Source organism: Bufo gargarizans, chromosome 1 (assembly GCF_014858855.1).
Source record: "Bufo gargarizans isolate SCDJY-AF-19 chromosome 1, ASM1485885v1, whole genome shotgun sequence".
NCBI lineage: Eukaryota > Metazoa > Chordata > Amphibia > Anura > Bufonidae > Bufo > Bufo gargarizans.
The window spans coordinates 315,489,641-315,509,334 of NC_058080.1; the positions used below are offsets into that span (position 1 = coordinate 315,489,641).

At 43.8% G+C, this 19,694-nt stretch overlaps 1 protein-coding gene across 4 annotated transcripts in view; it reads left to right on the forward strand.

Moving 5' to 3' along the window:
• The first annotated feature begins 1,127 nt into the window (after positions 1 to 1,127).
• Positions 1,128 to 19,694, forward strand: part of SPPL2B (signal peptide peptidase like 2B) — a 58,630-nt gene continuing 40,063 nt past the window's right edge. For all 4 annotated transcript variants that reach the window (XM_044305561.1, XM_044305570.1, XM_044305574.1 and 1 more), the window contains exons 1-4: positions 1,128 to 1,278; positions 7,369 to 7,488; positions 9,578 to 9,760; positions 15,337 to 15,426. In XM_044305561.1, the coding sequence (XP_044161496.1) occupies positions 1,231 to 1,278; positions 7,369 to 7,488; positions 9,578 to 9,760; positions 15,337 to 15,426 (441 nt within the window). In that variant the 5' untranslated portion in view covers positions 1,128 to 1,230. The remainder of the gene's footprint in view (positions 1,279 to 7,368; positions 7,489 to 9,577; positions 9,761 to 15,336; positions 15,427 to 19,694) is intronic.

Here is a 19,694-nt window from a genome sequence, read left to right on the forward strand (position 1 = left end):
CCAAAGTCTTTCCATCTGAATGGATAGTTTGATGCAAACAATTCACTGATAACTCTTGACAAACTGAAAATTTGCGCCCATAGTTTATTTTTCTCATACACTGTACAACTTTACAGTCGTAAAAAAGCAGAAATTTGGCAAGGATTAGAGGCTTTTGATTAGGGGAGGGGGCGCCTGGAAAAAAAATACCTAAAAAAGTGGCCCTGGAAAAAAATACCAAAAAGTTGCCCCATATTGTAGGAGAGTTTAAACTGACAGTGGGCGGGCGACCCGGCGGTAAACAGTGAGAAGGCCGCGGTGCTGCTGGAGCGCCGCTGCCTTCTCAAACAGCTGATCGGCGGGGGTCCCGGGGATAGATCATCAGTTAAATGAAAGTGAAGAACCCCTTTAATTACCTCTGAGAACTCATTATGTACGCAGCCAGTGGCAGAAATGGGGGCTTGGGGGGCCCCCTGGGTATCGCCCCTCTGGGAAATTTCCCTGTAAGGTCTATGTCCAATCCGCCTCTGGATGCGTCCATAATACGGATTCATGTTTTATGGTGATATTAAACTGTTATAAGGATTAAAAAATGGAATACACATAAAAACTTTATTTTCTGCCATTCATCTGTTTCACTTTATTGGGCAAAATTAATTGTAACTGATCGCATACCACAAAGGGTTAAGAAGGTCCTTACGGAGTATGGAGTTTAGCCAATTCACTGTGAATGAGCTAAATGGCATCATAGTCCGGACATGACCACCAGGCGGCCGAGAGGGCCGTACCGTGCATGGCGTTTAGACCGCTCCTGTAGAGTCGCTATGTTCCATAAGGATCAGGGCCGTACCGTGCATGGAGTTTAACAAACTCAATGTGAGCTGGCTAACCACTAGCTCTGTTTCGGACCTGTCCACTAGGGGGCTGAGAGGTCCGTGCCGTGCATGGAGTTTAGCAAACTCAATGCGAACTGGCTAACCACTAGCTCTGTTCCGGACCTGTCCACTAGGGGGCTGAGAGGTCCGTGCCGTGCATGGAGTTTAGACACAACCATGACGTTACCCTCTCTAGCTCCCTCCCCTCGCTCAGGCAGCACTACTGAGGGGAGGTGCAGTGTTGTCACTCGTAGAGGGCGTGCCCACACGGCATTCGCTCCCTGCGCATGTGCACAGCATGGCGCTGAGTACCAGCTGACTGGCAGTATCCTTGCTTCTGTGTATGTCATCCCGGGCACACGGGCAGTAAGGAGCCATGAAGACTGCCATGTTCCTCCTGTCGTGGATAGCCATAGTGCCCCAGGTGAGAGTCTGGTGGATCCATGTGTGTCCTACCTGATGTATGCTCCTCCCTTCGTCCACTGACCTGTGCCCTCCTGCATCTTGTCCATGCCCCATGGCCCTGCATGACATCATGTTCCTCCTCATCCTTCTCCCTGCCAGTGACTTGCAGAATGCAGACAGGGTACATGCAGGGGGAGATGGGTCACACTGCATACACAAACACTTCAATTGTGCAGTTTCTTTGTCTTATTTAGATAGATTTGTGTCATATTTTATTTGCTTTAATACTGTTTTCCCACCTGAGGCTTTTTAATGGCCTTCTATGCCTTGCATGTACCCTCTCCGTGGTGTCACTTTTAGTACATTTAAAAAAATGGCATTAACAAACGCTGCGCACACTGGCACTTTTCAAGCCCTGCAAAATAAAAACAATGGCGGTCTATGGGACACATGTAAATTTTCAGGCCTAAAGAATGCTGCAAAAATGCAATGCATCTTAAAAACCTGATAAAACGAGTGCCTGCATAACACGGCCGGGCACTCTCCTCCTAATGCATTAACGGGCATCGGTCGGCAGATTAGCACCTATGAAGCTGGCTGACGTGCACATGGCAGCTGAAGGCATCTGTGTTGGTCCTATGTCCATAAGTGCCCAAATTGCTAAGAAAAATGAGTCTAGGAGTAATGACAACACCCCTGTTGCTCCTAGAGGCTCATTTGCATATATTAAACATAATTTCTCAGCAATATGGGCACATATGTACATGGGGCCAACACAGATGCCTTCAGCTGCCAAGTGCACATGTAACAGGTCAGCCAGTTTCCTTGGTACAAATCTGCTGACAGATTTCCACAGTATCCTCATTTCCAGTGAGGGTCCTCATTACAGCAGCAGTCGCAGTGCATTATAGTACGAGGTGGGCTCATAACAAGCATTCCGTGGGACCCCATAATACAGTAAGCCACCATTTCTCCTGAGATGTTCTCTGCTTCTGGAAAACAAAATAGTTTTAGACGCCGCTCATAATAATACCTGGAGGTGGATCGCCACCGGCCTCTCCATAACTTCGGAGGATCCTCCGCCAGTTCTGAATGTAAGCTGTCTAAGGCTAGTTTCACACTAGCGTTCGGCTGTCCGCTCGTGAGCTCCGTTTGAAGGGGCTCACGAGCGGACCCGAACGCCTCCGTCCAGCCCTGATGCAGTCTGAATGGATGCGGATCCGCTCAGACTGCATCAGTCTGGCAGCGCTCAGCCTCCGCTCAGCAGGCGGACACCTGGCCGTGCGGAGGCGTGCGGATCCGTCCAGACTTACAATGTAAGTCAATGGGGACGGATCCGTTTGAAGATGCCACAATATGGCTCAATCTTCAAACGGATCCGTCCCCCATTGACTTTCAATGTAAAGTCTGGACGGATCCGCTCAGGCTAATTTCACACTTAGCTATTTTTTGCCAATATAATGCAGACGGATCCGTTCTGAACGGAGCCACCGTCTGCATTAATATGATCGGATCCGTTCAGAACGGATCCGATCGAACGCTAGTGTGAAAGTAGCCTTACATTTACACCTAAAACAGGCGTAGAAAATGGTAAATTTGACAGGCCTTCCAACCCGTCCCCTTCTCCGCCCACAATGTTAGACCTGACGAGAGCGGGGAGAAGTCTGTGCCTGAAATAAGCCTGTTTTAGGTGTTTTCAGAGTAATAAATGACCCCTATAGTTCCTTATTATCAAGACTGGCATGTGCTTGATGGGCCCTGCACCACAAGAGGTGACCAGGTCAGGAGATTCCTCCTCCAGCAGTCCGCGCCCCGCTCATGGCTGCTGTAGATTTCGGTCATCATTTACACCAGTTTCTGGCGTTGAAAAATATAGAATTCGCTGGGACAGATGCTCCCGTCCTCTTTTCAGAAGCTGGCTTAGTGACTTTAGGCCTCATACACACGACCGTAGTTATGGTCTGCATCCGAACCTCAGTTTTGGCAGCTCGGATGCGGAACTATTCACTTCAATGGGGCCGCAAAAGATGCAGACAGCACTCCTTGTGCTGTCCGCATCCATTGCTATGTTCCGTGGCCCCACCCAAAAAATATAACCTGTCCTATTCTTGTCCGCGCCCGTGCACAAATTGCGGAACGCACACAGGCGCCGCCCGTGTTTTGCGGATCCGCGATTTGAGGACCGCAAAACACATAACGGTCGTGTGCATGTAGCCTTAGGCCTCATGCACACGACCGTTGTGTGTGTCCGTTGTTCCATTTTCCGTTATTTTCTGCGGACCCATTGACTCTGAAAATGCACCGTTTTTCATCCGCGTCTGTGATCCGTGTTTCCTGTACGTCAAAAAAATATGACCTGTCCTAATTTTTTTACGGACAACGGTTCGCACACCCATTCAAGTCAATGGTTCTATGAAAAAACATGGAGGCACACAAGATTGTCATCCGCGTCCGTGATCCGTGTCAGTTTTTTTCCTATCATTTTCAAGGCAAACTTGACTTAGAATTTTTTTTTTTTTTTCACTTTTCTGTTCTGGTTCTCCAAAACTCAAAAAACTCCAAAACTCAAGGAAGACGCACAGAAGAAAAAACGCACACGGAACAACGGGACCCCGTTTTGCGGACCGTTAAAAAATAAATACTGTCGTGTGCATGAGGCCTTACCCTCAGTGGTGTTTTAAAAATCTCAAAAACACTGCGTTGGGGAATAATTAATTTCCACCATAGTTGGCAGGAAATGTTTTAGGTGTATTGGTTACCTGGCATTCAGGAACTGTGCAGCCATCCTACTGGGATTCAGGCTGTATTCCGGATCTGAGTTGTCTGGATTCACAATGCAACACCCAAGTAAATCTCTGATCTCGTATTGCCTATAAGGTCATATGGAGGCATAAGGCCCTTTTACATGAGCCTGTGTAGAGGATATGTTGCCTTACAGAGGCAGTGTATAGCGGAACACAGAGTGCCTATGGGTCCTTAGATGAAAGTATAGCGGAACACAGCGCGGGTGCAATGCGTGAGGTGAACGCATTGCACCCGCACTGAATCCGGACCCATTCATTTCTATAGGGCTGTATACATGAGCGGTGATTTTCAAGCATCACTTGTGCGCTGCGTGAAAATCGCAGCATGCTCTATATTGTGCGTTTTTCACGCAACGCAGCCCTCATACAAGTGAAATGGGCTGTGTAAAAATCGCAAGCATCTGCAAGCAAGTGCGGATGCGGTGCGATTTTCACGCATGGTTGCTAGGAGATGATCGGGATGGAGAGCTGATCATTATTATTTTCCCTTCTAACATGGTTATAAGGGAAAATAATAGCATTCTTAATACAGAATGCTTAGCAAAATAGGGCTGAAGGGGTTAAAAAAAATAATAATAATTAACTGCCCTTAATCCACTTGTTTGTGCAGCCCGGCTTCTCTTCTTTCTTCAGGACCTGGGTAAAGGACCTTTTGATGACATCACTGCGCTCATTACATGGTCCATCACATGATCTATCACCATGGTTATGGACCATGTGATGAGCTCAGTGACGTCACCACAGGTCCTTTTCCTCCTGCACAGCAAAAAAGAAGAAAGAAGAGAAGCCAGGCTGCGCGAACAAGTGGATGAGGCGAGTTAAATAATAATATTTTTTTTTTAACCCCTCCAGCCCTATTGTCCTATGCATTCTGTATTAAGAACCATGTTATAAGGGAAAATAATACTATCTACACAACACAGATGCCAAACCTGAACTTCTGTGAAGAAGTTCGCGTTTGGGTACCAAACATGCCGATTTTTCTCACACGTGTGCAAAACACATTAAAATGTGTTGCATTCGCGCGGAAAAATTGCACATTTTCCCGCGCCACACTCGCATCTTATCTGGCCCAAATCCATGACTCCCCTGTGAAAGAGGCCTTAGGCTTTCTTTTCAGCATTGTATGAAGCCATATGAAATGATTTGGAATTTCTTTTTCTGTCTGTTGTGCTGTGTAGTAAGGTGTCTGTAGTGCAGGGATCACCCCATGCTGGATGGATTTGTGGCTTGTTCAGTGTAAAGCATGGTGTACAGTGCTCTGCACGTGAATAAATGTCCTCAGGCTTACGTCCAGAACAATGTTCCTCTTTATTTTCCCTGATTTTTGTCATGCATAATGAGGAGTGGTTTTGTCAATTTGAGCTTTAAAAAAACGCAGCGGCTGTCTATTGTTGGTCTGTTCAATTGCAGGTCTGTTGTTGTAAACACTGTATTTAGGGAGCAGGCATAGCCCAGTCCCCAGCATTTTCCAGTTGTATTACACCACACAGCCCTTGTACAGCCAGTGTAGACATGTGCTACTGGTCATCTGGGGCTTTCTAACGGCTCGTGCACACAAACGTTTTTTGGTCATCATTTGATTTGCATTTTTTTATGGGTCGGTAGTGGATTAATTTCAGTGGGACTACAAAATATGTGGACAGCACGTTGCGCTCTCTCTGCAGCCGTATGTCCGTTCCGCGGCACCCACAACAAAAATAGACCATGTCCTATTCTTGTCCATATTACGGACAAGGATAGGACAGTTCTATAGAGGCAGGACATTCCCTTCCAAAAAATTGCCGCTATCCGTGTTTTGCTGATTGGCAGTTTCCGAACCGCAAAGACAACTACAGCTGTGGGCAACAACCCTAACGCTGGGTTCACACCTGAGCGTTTTACAGCGCGTTCAAACACGCTGTAAAACGCTCAACACATGAAAACCAATGCTTCCCTATGGCCCTGGTTCACACTTGAGCGTTTTACAGCGCGTTTGAACGCGCTGAAAAACGCCCTACGCTCAAAAAAGTTCTTGAGCTTCTTTGGGGCGTTTTGTTGCGCGTTCCTATACATAGACTTTCGGGAACGCGCGACAATGGGCGTTCGCTTGTCTCTGTATGCGCGATTGTAAACGCCCGCACAATCGCGCATACAGAGCGCTCCTTTCAGAACGCTCAGGTGTGAACCCAGGGTAAAGCTGACCATACAACTCAGAGCTGATTTCCATAGTCATTATTGCGGTCTGCAAAACACAGATACCAGTGTGTGTTCCACGTTTTGGGGAACAAAACGTATCTGACAAGGATAGGAGATGTAATATCTTTTTGCGGATGCCACAGAACGGACATACGGATGCAGACAGTACGCAGCATGCTGTCTGCCTCTTTTGCGTCCCCGTTGACGCAAAAGGCTCCACATCCGACCTGCGAAAATACGTATCGGATGCAGCACAAAAATGCATGTGTGAATGAGCCCAAACATGTAGACTTGGATCAGCCCAGTGGGCATGCTTACTGCCTTAGACTATTCACACAGGCATGTTCAGTCCGGGAAACACGCTCTGTGTGATGGCTGCATTTCCCAAACCAAACACTGCTCCCTCTGACCTGAACTCACGTGCACGTGCATCCGGCGCTAAATCCCTGACACACAGCATCCCAGATTTAAGACCACTGAGGAAGGCCGTGAAAGGCCGAAACGTCTGGTCGTTTTCTTCTATGCTCATAGCTGTGAATATTGCACCGGAACTCAAAATATGTGATGAAAAATGTGAAATTAAAACTTAATAGCAACAAGAAAAACTGTGTGCTGCAATCTTCTTACTACCATTCACTTCTATGGCACCAGGACTGCGTGAAAAACGCAGAATATAGAACATGCTGCAATTTTCATGTAACGGGTCAGAATTCAGCGCGGGTGCAATGCGTTCAATTCACACATTCCACTCGTACGGAAAAGTCACTCGTGTGATAGGGGCCTAATTCCCTTTGTGAAAATTAGAATATTTCAAGGTTAAATTTTTATAGGTAACTCCACCCCACATTAAATTTCCTGAAAACACAAATGGCCTCATTTATCAAACTGGTGTAAAGTAGAACTGGCTTAGTTACCCATAACAACCAATCAGATAGCTCCTTTGAAAAATGAAAGGAGGAATCTGATTGGTCGCTATGGGCAACTAAGCCAGTTCTACTTTACACCAGTTTGATAAATGACCCCCAAAAGTCTGAAATGTTACTGTGGCATGTTTTGCTTGGTTTGTATTTTTAATTAGAATTGTCCATTAATTAAGCACATTCCACAAAGTATGTTCTCTTTTCTAGGTACTTTGTGAATATGGGATGGCTCATGTTACATCAGATAAAAGCGAGGGCAGTGCCAAAGATTACTGTATTCTTTTCAACTCCGAATGGGCCCACCTGCCTCATGACCTCACCAAAGCTGTGAGTAAGCTTCCCTCCTTACATATTTTAGTAGTGAGATTCAGGCTACTTTCACACTAGCATTTTGGCTTTCCGTTTGTGATATCTGTTCAGGGCTCTCACAAGCAGTCCAAAACGGATCAGTATTACCCTAATGCATTCCGAATGGAAAAGTATCCGCTCAGAATGCATCAGTTTGTCTCCGATCAGTCTCCATTCCGCTCTGGAGGCGGACACCAAAACGCTGCTTGCAGCGTATTGCTATCCGCCTGACGAAGTGGAGTCAAACGGATCCGCCCTGGCACACAATGTATGCCAATGGGGACGGATCCGTTTTCTCTGACACAATAGAAAACTGATCCGTCCCCCATTGACTTTGTGTTCAAGAAGCATCCATGATGGCTATAGAAGACATAATACAACCGGATCCGTTCATGACGGATGCATGCGGTTGTATTATTGTAACGGAAACATTTTTTGCAGATCCATGACGGATCCACTAGTGTGAAAGTAGCCTTACTTCTACAGAAAACGTATATATCTTTATCTGTATTAGTTGCTTTCATGGTCTACAAAGAGCAATTTCATAGCTTACATGAAATAATTTTGCAAAACAAATAATTTTATAGAATTTTAAAAGTTCATACAAATATAAAAGTAATGCAATAATACAAAGTGTAAGCACAGTCAGAGATAGTAGATACAATACCAGCAGACAGATAAATAATGGCCAGCATAGACTTCTATATTGACGGAATGCAATACCGTGCATGCATGCTTCCGTGGTGCATGTCGTCATAGAATTCTGTTTATGGTCCCTGGTAACGGAGTCCATAATGGAATTCTTAGATAACCCGAACCTAAATGCCGAACTTGCAAATTGCGAGTTCACTTATCCCTAGTGTTGATGCTCTTTGCGTTGGTCATATCCCTAACAAACAATGGGGGTCATTTATCAAACTGGTTATTAAACGGCTCCTTTGGAAAATGAAAGGTGGAATCTGATTGGTCGCTATGGGCAACTAAGCCAGTTCTACTTTACACCAGTTTGATAAATCTCCCCCTATATATCTGGCTCAACATAGAGTAGGACTGTGTGGGCTGTGAAAGGGCACGGAGGATAGTAGCTATACTAAAGGGAAAGGGGAAACCAAACAGAGGAAAGGAAGTATTTACAGGACGTTGTGTATGAGGAACAGAGAAAAGAAGCTGGGGAAAATGAAAGGTGGTATCAGAGAGAAAATACATTTGTATGCGTATATTATCAGGTCACTCTAAACTTTTCTGAGGGTGAAGGGAATCAAAATGAGCTTTGAACACCACTAAATCTTCATCCAGTCTCCAGGCTGGTTAATTCATTTTGACCAGAGATTCACTTAAGGCCCCCCCCCCCCATCATAATTAACCCCTTGTGTCCCAGTACTGTACATGAATGGTGAAAGGAGGGGTTTTAAGTATGGCACCTGCCATAGCTACCGGGTCTCTACTGTTTCAAACTGCAGAGGCCCAAGGCTAATGTTTGTGACTAGCAATAACGCCAAGCACAGACATTTAACCCTTTTGATTCTGTGGTCAAATGTGACCACGGCCTCTAAGTGCAGAAAAATCGGAAGCATGCTCTTCTGGGTCAGGAATGGCTCTTCCATGCCCTTTGTCTGATACCCTGGGTCTCTCTGAAGATATATAACATTAAATATCTGATACATGTGGGTCCCACACTGGTCCCTGTCCTGCCTGGTGAGGCAGCTGCTGTACTTTGCGGTTTCCATAACTCTCATATAAGTAACTGGGGAGAATTATTCACCTTCCGCCTGGGTATGACATTAAGTGGCTGCCTCACCAGGTGGGTTGGGGGCACTAGTTGTAGACATTTATGGCATAGCACTATGCCTTACATATCTATTATAGGAACCCCATAGGGTACAGTGCTGGTGAGTATTAGAGAGGGAGCACGGGCAAACTGAATGTTAGACACAATGACTAAAGTTACCCCAGTAGCCCAAACTACTGGAAAATGGAGGAAGTAAATTGGTATCTGTATCAAATAACTGTACCTACAAAAGGGAAAAGGATACTGGTGCTACAAATGCAGTGTTTGACTTTTTTTTAGGCCTTGCTCCATCTTCAGGATCAGACCTCATCTGTGCTTTGTTCTCCTACGGATGTTCCTGATGGTGGATTCACTAATAGTATCCCCATGGTAATGAGAGGAAATTGTACTTTCTATGAAAAGGTACGACTCGCACAGATCAATGGTGCTCGTGGATTGCTGATCGTCAGTCGGGAGAGGCTGGTGAGTGGGAGAAGTAATCTTCTTCATATGATAGCACACTGCAAAGATATGAGTTGGACTTGGTTAGAAGGAAATAAGTCACCTTCAGTAACGAATGCTCTTTGTGGCAAAAAAGAAATCGCTATGGAGTAAACATGGTTTTTAAAAAAATATTTCAGACATTTATATTTCCATCAGCAAAGGTTCATCTAAGGACAGGAAAATATCACTGGCCGTGAGTGTGTTTCACATTTACTGTTGAACATGCTCCAGTTTTGTTGGTGCTATTTGGGGTGTACCGGCTTTGGACTCCATTTATCGAGTGTTTTAGACACGTTATATCTCTTGTCCAACCACGGGGGTATTTAGCGGAAAAGAGGGTGACGTAAATGTGATACCGTTGTCCAAAAAATGCACCTAAAACTAAGCCAACAAACAGGTGGTTTAACTTTAGACTGGACAGTCTATAGGTGCGCCAGATTTATCATCCAGCATCAGCTACTCTGATAAATCTGGTGCAGTTTAAAGGGTCTGTCTGGTTTCATCCCTCCAGGATCAAGCTGCTCTGGAGAACGGGTAAGTACTTACCTGTCGGATACCACTCCGCTTCTCCCTCCTGGGCTCTATTTACCCTGGTGCAGTGGTGATGTCATGTCAATTACACATGACTGCTGCAACCAGTCACTGACCCCTGTGAGTGCACTGCTGAGACCAATGATTGGCTTCAGCAGACATGTGTGGTCAACATGACATCAATGCTGCAGCCGAGTAACTAGAGTTCAGCCAGGAAAACTGAAGTCGGGGAGCAGGATCTGGCAGCTAAGTACGTACCCCTCATTGCATCTTAATCCTGAGTTTTGTCCCCTTTACAGATCCGTTCAGATAATACAAACGTCAACATCCGTTCAGAACGGATCCGTTTGTATTATCTGTAACATAGCCAAGACGGATCCGTCTTGAACACCATTGAAAGTCAATAGAGGACGGATCAGTTTTCTATTATGTCATAGAAAACAGATCCGTCCCCATTGACTTACATTGTGTGTCAGAACGGATCCGTTTGGCTCAGTTTCGTCAGACGGACACCAAAACGCTTCAAGCAGCGTTTTGGTGTTTGCCTCCAAAGCAGAATGCAGACAGAACGGAGCCAAACTGATGCATTTTGAGCGGATCCTTTTCCATTCAGAATGCATTAGGGCGAAACTGATCCATTTTGGGCCGCTTCTGAGAGCCCTGAACGGATCTCACAAGCGGACCCAGAAACGCCAGTGTGAAAGTAGACTAAGTTTACACTGTGTACCTGGCCAAAAAGTATACAACCTGTATGCTTCCGTACTTATAAGTTCACAGAGCAGCGCTACAGTATCTCTACAGGTTTGGTCAGCTCACGTTGTGCACATGTCGCAGCCTCCTCAGCACAAATGAGCCATAAAACGTTCCCTTTTTTTAATACAGAAAAAACTGCATGAATATTTGATAAATTATCACATCAAGAACGGAGAAACCCAAAATGACAGACCAGTATGAGGCTATGAGTAAAGATCATACTGGTCTAAAAACATGGCTGTCAAGTTTGGGTTTCTCTTCTTGATCCCACCATATCTTCATGCTATTTGTATCGGGATTGAAATACAGTAGTTTTGTGGGTTACTTTTATATAGTGAAAACTGATCAAGAGCAGATAGGCTTGTATCAGGGACACTAAAGGCATGCATCTCGAATGCCTATCGGAAAAATCAAGACCTGGCCAAATCCCTAGATCTAGAATACTTTGATTCTGACTTCAACAGGAAACAATTTGAAGTCGGCCTTCACATTTGTCTACTTGTGTAACGGTAATGGTGGTATTATACTGCCCGATATTCAGGCAGTGTGATCTCCGATTGGTGAGAACACATCCATCAGCTGATGAATGAGAGTTTCCTTGTTTATTGGCTGATCAATTGCTTGATTCTACAAGCCAATTATTAAAGGGGTTGTGTCAATTCAGAAAATAGCATTTATTATGTAGAGGAAGTTACTTACTAATGTATTATTATCCATATTGCTTTCTTTGCTGACTGGATTCATTTTTCCATCACATTATACACTGCTGATTTCCATAGTTATGACCACCCTGCAATCCATCAGTGGTGGCTGTGCTTGCATATTATAAAAAAAAAAAAAGCACCAGCCTATGTGCACACCCACGGTCCCGGTCACCAGAAAAGTTGACATTGCAGGGTGGTTGTAACCATGGAAACGAGCAGTGTATGATTTGATGGAAAAATGACTCCAGCCGGCAAAAGAAGCAATATGGGTACTAACAATACATTAGTAAGTGCCTTGTGTTAACAATCTCTACATCATAAAAGTCACTTGCTGAAGTGAGACCTCCCCTTTTAATTTGCCCGATGATTGAATGGTGTAATAGGGGCTTAATGGTCTGTGTACTAAATTTATGGCACACACACATCACTTGTTAAATTTGGCACAGGAAAACTTATATTCACTTGCTACGGCAGGTCCGGAGTGAAGTGACAATTTTTGGGGACTTTCCCTATGATAAATAAGGCCAGAAATGAATGTGCTCAATAGGGAATCCCACAAAACAGCTGGATTTTTTTAAACTGACTGAGCAGGAGCAAAGATTAACAACATTGGCCTGTTCCAGACTATTGATGTGTGTTACAATGGAAGCCAAGAAGTGGGAATTTACTGCCAAATAAAGTCCTGCTGGCGGCTTAATATTACCCCTTCATGACTAAACCAATTTTACAGTGTTTTCATTTGGTTTCCTGCCTGTCTTCCAAGAGCCATAACTTTTACATGTTTCCATCGACACAAGACTGGAGCTACATTGTGGCAAAAAACATTTGTGCAACTTCTCGGCAACTTGCGGTCAATCGACTATTTTAGAGGTGTGATTTGGCTGTAAAAAGTCAAATAAATCACAGAAAAGTCCACAGGTAAGGCTACTTTCACACTTGCGTTGTTGCATCAGGGTGTCTTCCGTTTTATGACTGGACACAAATAGCTGCAAGCTGCGGGTTTTGTGTCCAGTCATAAAAATGGAAAAAACGGATCCAACAACAATGGGGACACTAAATGGTCACTAAATACAATGTAAGTCAATGGTGACGGATCCATTTTTTCCCCATTTTGATTTCACGCAACGGTATCCTATCGGAACAGATGCATCCTGATGTGCAAAATTTTATTGTATCCATTTAATTCCAATACTGAGATCCTCTGCCGGATCTCAATACTGGAATTAACAACACAAGTGTGAAAGTAGACTAGGGGCCCTTGCACACGACCGTACCCCTCTGAAACATATGGTCCGTGAGCAGGCCATATGTCCTAGAGTGGCATTGATCGGGAGCACACAGCATCGTTACTGTGCACGTTGGGCCGCCCGTGGGACTATTGTCCTGCACTCATCGGATCATATGACTGCGGGACAGTAGTCTTGCGGGCGGCCCGACGTGCACAGTATCACAGTAACCTATGATGCTGTGTGCTCCCATGTGCACGCTCAATGCCACTCCGGGACATATGGCCTGCTCACAGACCATATGTCTCAGAGGGCGTACGGTCGTGTGCAAGGGCCCTTAGCCGCAGTTGCAAGTGACTTGCATCATGGTCTATGATGCCAAGTCTTATGCGACTTGTTCCCTTGACCAACAATGCTACAGTGTTTTATTTTTTTTATTTTTATACTTTTGCGTTTCAGTCTTGGCATGTCACACTGCAACGCCATTGACAATCATTAGTTGCCATCTCGTGCAACACAGTGTCTCCATGTAGAAAATAATGCACTAGTACAATACATGCAGACATTATAAATAGACTCACTCTGATATGATAAAATCTGAGACTCTCAGCCAATATATTTTGATCAAAACACATCAGCGCCAAGGTGGTCTCAGTCAGGCAGGTCCTACTCTAAACCTACCTTTGCCGTTGGGCATCTATATTCAGGAGAGCAGACTTTGCATAGTGTACTGCTCCTAGTTACCTCTCTGTGCATTTTTTTTTTACAGTGACTCCATGTAGTTTCAGGCTTACTCTATGAAGACGTGATTTTTGTGTGACGAGTTGTCTCCATTTAATGTTCCATGTAACCTTAATTTTAGCAAGGGCCAGGACTGCGCTGTACCTGAAGTAAAAAATGGCGCCGTGTCCTTCCTGCACTGAGGGTCTGGCCCTCTTTCTTCCTGTCTGTGGAGTGTATACTTTCAGACAGGATCAAGTGTGCCTCAATCGTGAAGTGTTCCCAAGTAGCAAGTGACCCATGAGAGATGTGCTTCTTGTGGACACATCACCTCCGAGGTCAGTGATTGGCCGCCGCAGTGCTCATGACCTCATACGGAAGTTTACATGCCGGGGACTGGAATGGGCTGTGGGGTGCAAGTGAGCGCCTTTTTTACTCTAGATACAGCACTCTCCTGGTCCTATCTAAAATGGGGGTATAAGCTGGGAAACCACTTTAAGGGGTAAGAAAATGTATTATTATTATTCTTTTTTTTTTTTTTTTTTTTTTGAGGGTTATTAATAAACCTGAGTTGTATTATGAACAATATTACTTACATAGTAATTGAAATATTGAATTTCTACCTGCCAGGATCAGTTCCCCTCTGCAGCGGAGTCTCTGCTGCAGACTGCCATATTTGATGTGCAATACAGTGCTGCATGCTGCACTATTTAATCTTTCAAAAGGATGGACGGGCAGAGGGGTCTGTCGGGCTACAGATCAGACTATATGTAATTGTTACATTATAGATGGAAGCCTTGACGAAAATGTGACCAGAGCCTTCTACCTACATTGTGCACCAGTTCAGAAACGATGCTTCACCATAGCTGACTCCACTAGTGTTAGTTTTACAACCAGAAATTGCTTACCCTTCTCATAGTGGTATTATTGAAAGAAATGGTGTCTCCCTTTCAAAATAAGGCTCCAAATTCAGAGCAGTGTTAAAGGTGGTATCTGGGATTTGCAAAGATATTTATGGTGGATATACTGTACATCTCAGGACCTACCAGTAATATTAAAATACATGTGGATGAAGAAACCCTGGGAGTGCAGAAGCTCTGTGAAGTGACAGCTAGTCGGCATGCCTCACTACTGAACGACCGTCTAAGGGGTCCGCAAAACAAGGAGCACCATCCATACCATTTTAGTTCAATGAAATTGCTGCTCTGCAAATAGAGCGAATGTTTGACCATACAGAATTATAACACTAGAGTGAATGAGGCTAGTATAATTACTAAAGGTATGTAATAAATACAAAGTGCTGCTCTGCAAATAGAGCGAATGTTTGACCATACAGAATTATAACACTAGAGTGAATGAGGCTAGTATAATTACTAAAGGTATGTAATAAATACAAAGTGCTGCTCTGCAAATAGAGCGAATGTTTGACCATACAGAATTATAACACTAGAGTGAATGAGGCTAGTATAATTACTAAAGGTATGTAATAAATACAAAGTGCTGCTCTGCAAATAGAGCGAATGTTTGACCATACAGAATTATAACACTAGAGTGAATGAGGCTAGTATAATTACTAAAGGTATGTAATAAATCCAAAGTGTAACTTTCTAATATCTTTTAGGTCCCTCCTGGAGGTAACCGAAGCCATTATGAGGAGATTGACATTCCTGTGGCCCTTCTTAGTTACACAGATATGCTAGATATCAGTAAGGTAAGAAATAAGGCCGGATTTTTAGTTTTTAACGTTTTCATTTTTCCCCTCTGCATTCCCGGAGCCATAACTTTTTTTTATTCTTCATTCAGATAGCCGCACAAGGGCTTGTTTTTTGGTGGGATAAGTTGTACTTTCTAATGGCAACTCTTAATATTGCATACAATGTAGTGGGAAGCAGGAATTTTAAATGGAATTGGGAAAAAAAATGCAATTCCACCACAATTTTATGGGTTTTGTTCCTACGGCGTTCCCTATGCAGTAAAACTGACCTGTGTCCTTTACCCTGTATTCTCTGGGTCAGTACGAGTACAATACCACATTTATATAGCACTTCAGTAAGTGGCATTTATTCTGTAGAGAAAGTTAATACAAGGCACTTACTAATGTATTGTGATTATCCATATTGTCTCCTTTGCTGGCTGGATTCATTTTACCATCACATTATACACTGCTCATTTCCATGGTTTTTACCACCATGCAATCCATCAGCGGTGGATGTGTTTGCACAATATAGGAAAAAATGCTGGCCTCTCTGGTGGCCGGGACCATGGAAGACCACATAGGCTAGTGCATTTTCCTATAGTACGCAAGCATGACCATCACTGATGAATTGCAGGGTGGTTGTAACCATGGAAACGAGTAGTGTATAATGTGATGGAAAAATTGAATCCAGCCAGAAAAGAAACCAATATGGACAATCACAAAACATTAATTAGTGGCTTGTAGTATTTTTCTGTACATGATAAATGCCATTTGCTGAAGTGAGACAACCCCTTTTAATAGTGTTAAAAAAAAAAAAAACTTTGCAAAATTCTAAATTTTGCCTTAAAAAATAAATAAAAATGGTATGGGATAAATATTTTAATAGTTCAGGCATTTTGACACTGTGATGCCCATAATCTGGGTTTTCTAGACATTACTTTTCATTTTAATTCTGGGGAAAGGGGGGGTGATTTAAATTTGAATCTATTTTTAAAACTTTGTTTGTTTGTTTTTAGACCCCCATCCCATAGGAGGCTATAATATGTGGTTTTCTGATGGCTTTTAGTTTACACTGTAGTTCAGCTTCACTACAATCTAAGCTGTATTTTCGGTTATCCTATGGAGCCCTGCCACCCTCTGGCCTCCCTGTGGAACTACAGCTCCATGATCGCTGCATGGGGGAGCTGTTCCTGACCTGGGAGCATGTGATTCCTGATATCCTAGTGATACCACATCAATGTCTGAAATGGGAATACCCCTGTACGCATGATCGACCATTTTATAGCTTCTGCCTGGATAATCAACCCTATTTAACCAGGCAATTTGCTAGGCCTATTGGTAGGGCTGATCATCCCGATTTAAAACTGTATCTTTCTTTTCTATATAGCTTGCATGGCGACCGAGATATCATTACCTTTATCTTCATGCAAAATAGGCAGTTGTTGCACCGCTACTGTGCACAGTAGAGGCAGCGCAGTGTAATCGCAACTGCTCACCCCATGCACCGCCTCTACAAGTCAGATAATACAGGAGTCATTTTGAAGAGGAAGTAGCCATGGAACAAGCACCAGTACCTCTTCTGGCAACTGATCAGCGGGGTGCCGGGGATCGGCCACCTGCTGATCTGATATTGATGACCTATCCTGAGCACAGGTCACCGATATTAAGCCAGTGCACAACCCCGTTAAGGTTAAAGAGGACCTGTAATCTGACATGTCTGTTTTAGCAACTGCCTGCATCTCCCTTGTAACAACAATTCTGGAGCCTCTATCCTTATGTCTCTATGTTGTGCCATTCCTTTATTATTTTTACTGGAAGTTATGAATGAATTGCTAGCAGTCTGCAAGTTGGTCTTACCAGTTGGGGGGTGTCCCTGCACAGTCTGCCATCAGTGCTGCCAGTGTAACATTGTGCACCCCCACCTGGTAACAGACGAGCGAATTCAACGTGAGAAACGCGTTCCGTGTGGTATTGTGGCAGGATCGCTTGGCATGATCATGCTTTATAATGTGTGTCCCTGTGAGACCTGTATCTAATGAATTACACTAAGGGCTGAAGGCTGAACATTTCAGTAGATTCAAGGTTTTGCAGGGACACACATGATTATAAATTATTATAATGGCCTGCGATCCTGTCAGAAGCAGAGATCAGAACTGGAAATCGTGTTTCTCACATTGAACTCGCTCGGCTGTGTCTTACCTTAGACTCGACTTACAAACTGCTGGAAATTCTTTCATAAACTTGTAGTAGTAGTAATAGAGAAATGGCACATTATAGAGTTACAGTGGGATGCGAAAGTTTGGGCAACCTTGTTAATCGTCATGATTTTCCTGTATAAATCGTTGGTTGTTACGATAAAAAATGTCAGTTAAATATATCATATAGGAGACAAACACAGTGATATTTCAGAAGTGAAATGAAGTTTATTGGATTTACAGAAAGTGTGCTATAATTGTTTAAACAAAATTCGGCAGGTGCATAAATTTGGGCACCACAATAAAGAAATTAAATCAATATTTAGTAGATCCTCCTTTTGCAGAAATTACAGCCTCTAAACGCTTCCTGTAGGTTCCAATGAGAGTCTGGATTCTGGTTGAAGGTATTTTGGACCATTCTTCTTTACAAAACATCTTTAGTTCATTCAGGTTTGATGGCTTCCGAGCATGGACAGCTCTCTTTAAGTCACACCACAGATTTTCAATTATATTCAGGTCTGGGGACTGAGATGGCCATTCCACAACGTTGTACTTGTTCCTCTGCATAAATGCCTTATTGGATTTTGAGCAGTGTTTAGGGTCGTTGTCTTGTTGAAAGATCCAGCCTTGGCGCAGCTTCAGCTTTGTCGCTGATTCCTGGACATTGGTCTCCAGAATCTGCTGATACTGAGTGGAATCCATGCGTCCCTCAACTTTGACAAGATTCCCAGTCCCTGCACTGGCCACACAGCCCCACAGCATGATGGAACCACCACCATATTTTACTTTAGGTAGCAGGTGTTTTTCTTGGAATGCTGTGTTCTTTTTCCTCCATGCATAACGCCCCTTGTTATGGCCAAATAACTAAATTTTAGTTTCATCAGTCCACAGCACCTTATTCCAAAATGAAGCTGGCTTGTCCAAATGTGCTTTAGCCCACCTCAAGCGGCACTTTTTGTGCTGTGGGCGGAGAAAAGGCTTCCTCTGCATCACTCTCGCATACAGCATCTCCTTGTGTAAAGTGCGCCGAATGGTTGATTGATGCACAGTGACTCCATCTGCAGCAAGATGATGTTGTAGGTCTTTGGTGCTGGTCTGTGGGTTGACTCTGACTGTTCTCACCATTCATCGCTTCTGTCTATCCGAGATTTTTCTTGGTCTGCCACTTCGAGCCTTAACTTGAACTGAGCCTGTGGTCTTCCATTTCCTCAATATGTTCCTAACTATGGAAACAGACAGCTGACATCTCTGAGACAGCTTTCTGTATCCTTCCCCTAAACCATGATGGTGAACAATCTTTGTCTTCAGGTCATTTGAGAGTTGTTTTGAGACCCCCATGTTGCTACTCTTCAGAGAAAATTAAAAAAGGAAGGAAACTTACAATTGACCCCTTTAAATACTCTTTCTCATAATTGGATTCACCGGTGTATGTAGGTCAGGGGTCACTGAGCTTACCAAGCCAATTTGAGTTCCAATAATTAGTTCTAAAGGTTTTGGAATCAATAAAATGACAACAGTGCCCAAATGTATGCACCTGCCTAATGTTGTTTAAACAATTATAGCACACTTTCTGTAAATCCAATAAACTTCATTTCACTTCTCAAATATCACTGTGTGTGTCTCCTATATGATATATTTAACTGACATTTTTTATTGTAACAACCAACGATTTATACAGGAAAATCATGACGATTAACAAGGTTGCCCAAACTTTCGCATCCCACTGTATATTAAAGTGGTTTTCTTTAATATAAATTGATTACCTGTCCTCAGGATATGTTATCAATAGAGATGTGGAATTCGATCCAAATTTCAGCAAAAATTCGATTTGCACCGAATCTGAATTTCCTCACGCTTCGTGGTAACGAATTGCATTTTTTCCTAAAATGGCTGCTGCACGTGTGAGGACATGGAGCAAGGAACTCTGGGAAGGCGGGATCACCCATAATGCCATGCATGCAGCCAATCAGCAGCCAGCCCTGTGATGTCACAGCCCTATAAATAGCCTCAGCCATCTTTGATTCAGCCATTTTCCAGTGTACTTAGTGCAGGGAGAGACGTCAGCAGGCTCTCGGGACAGTGCTTGAA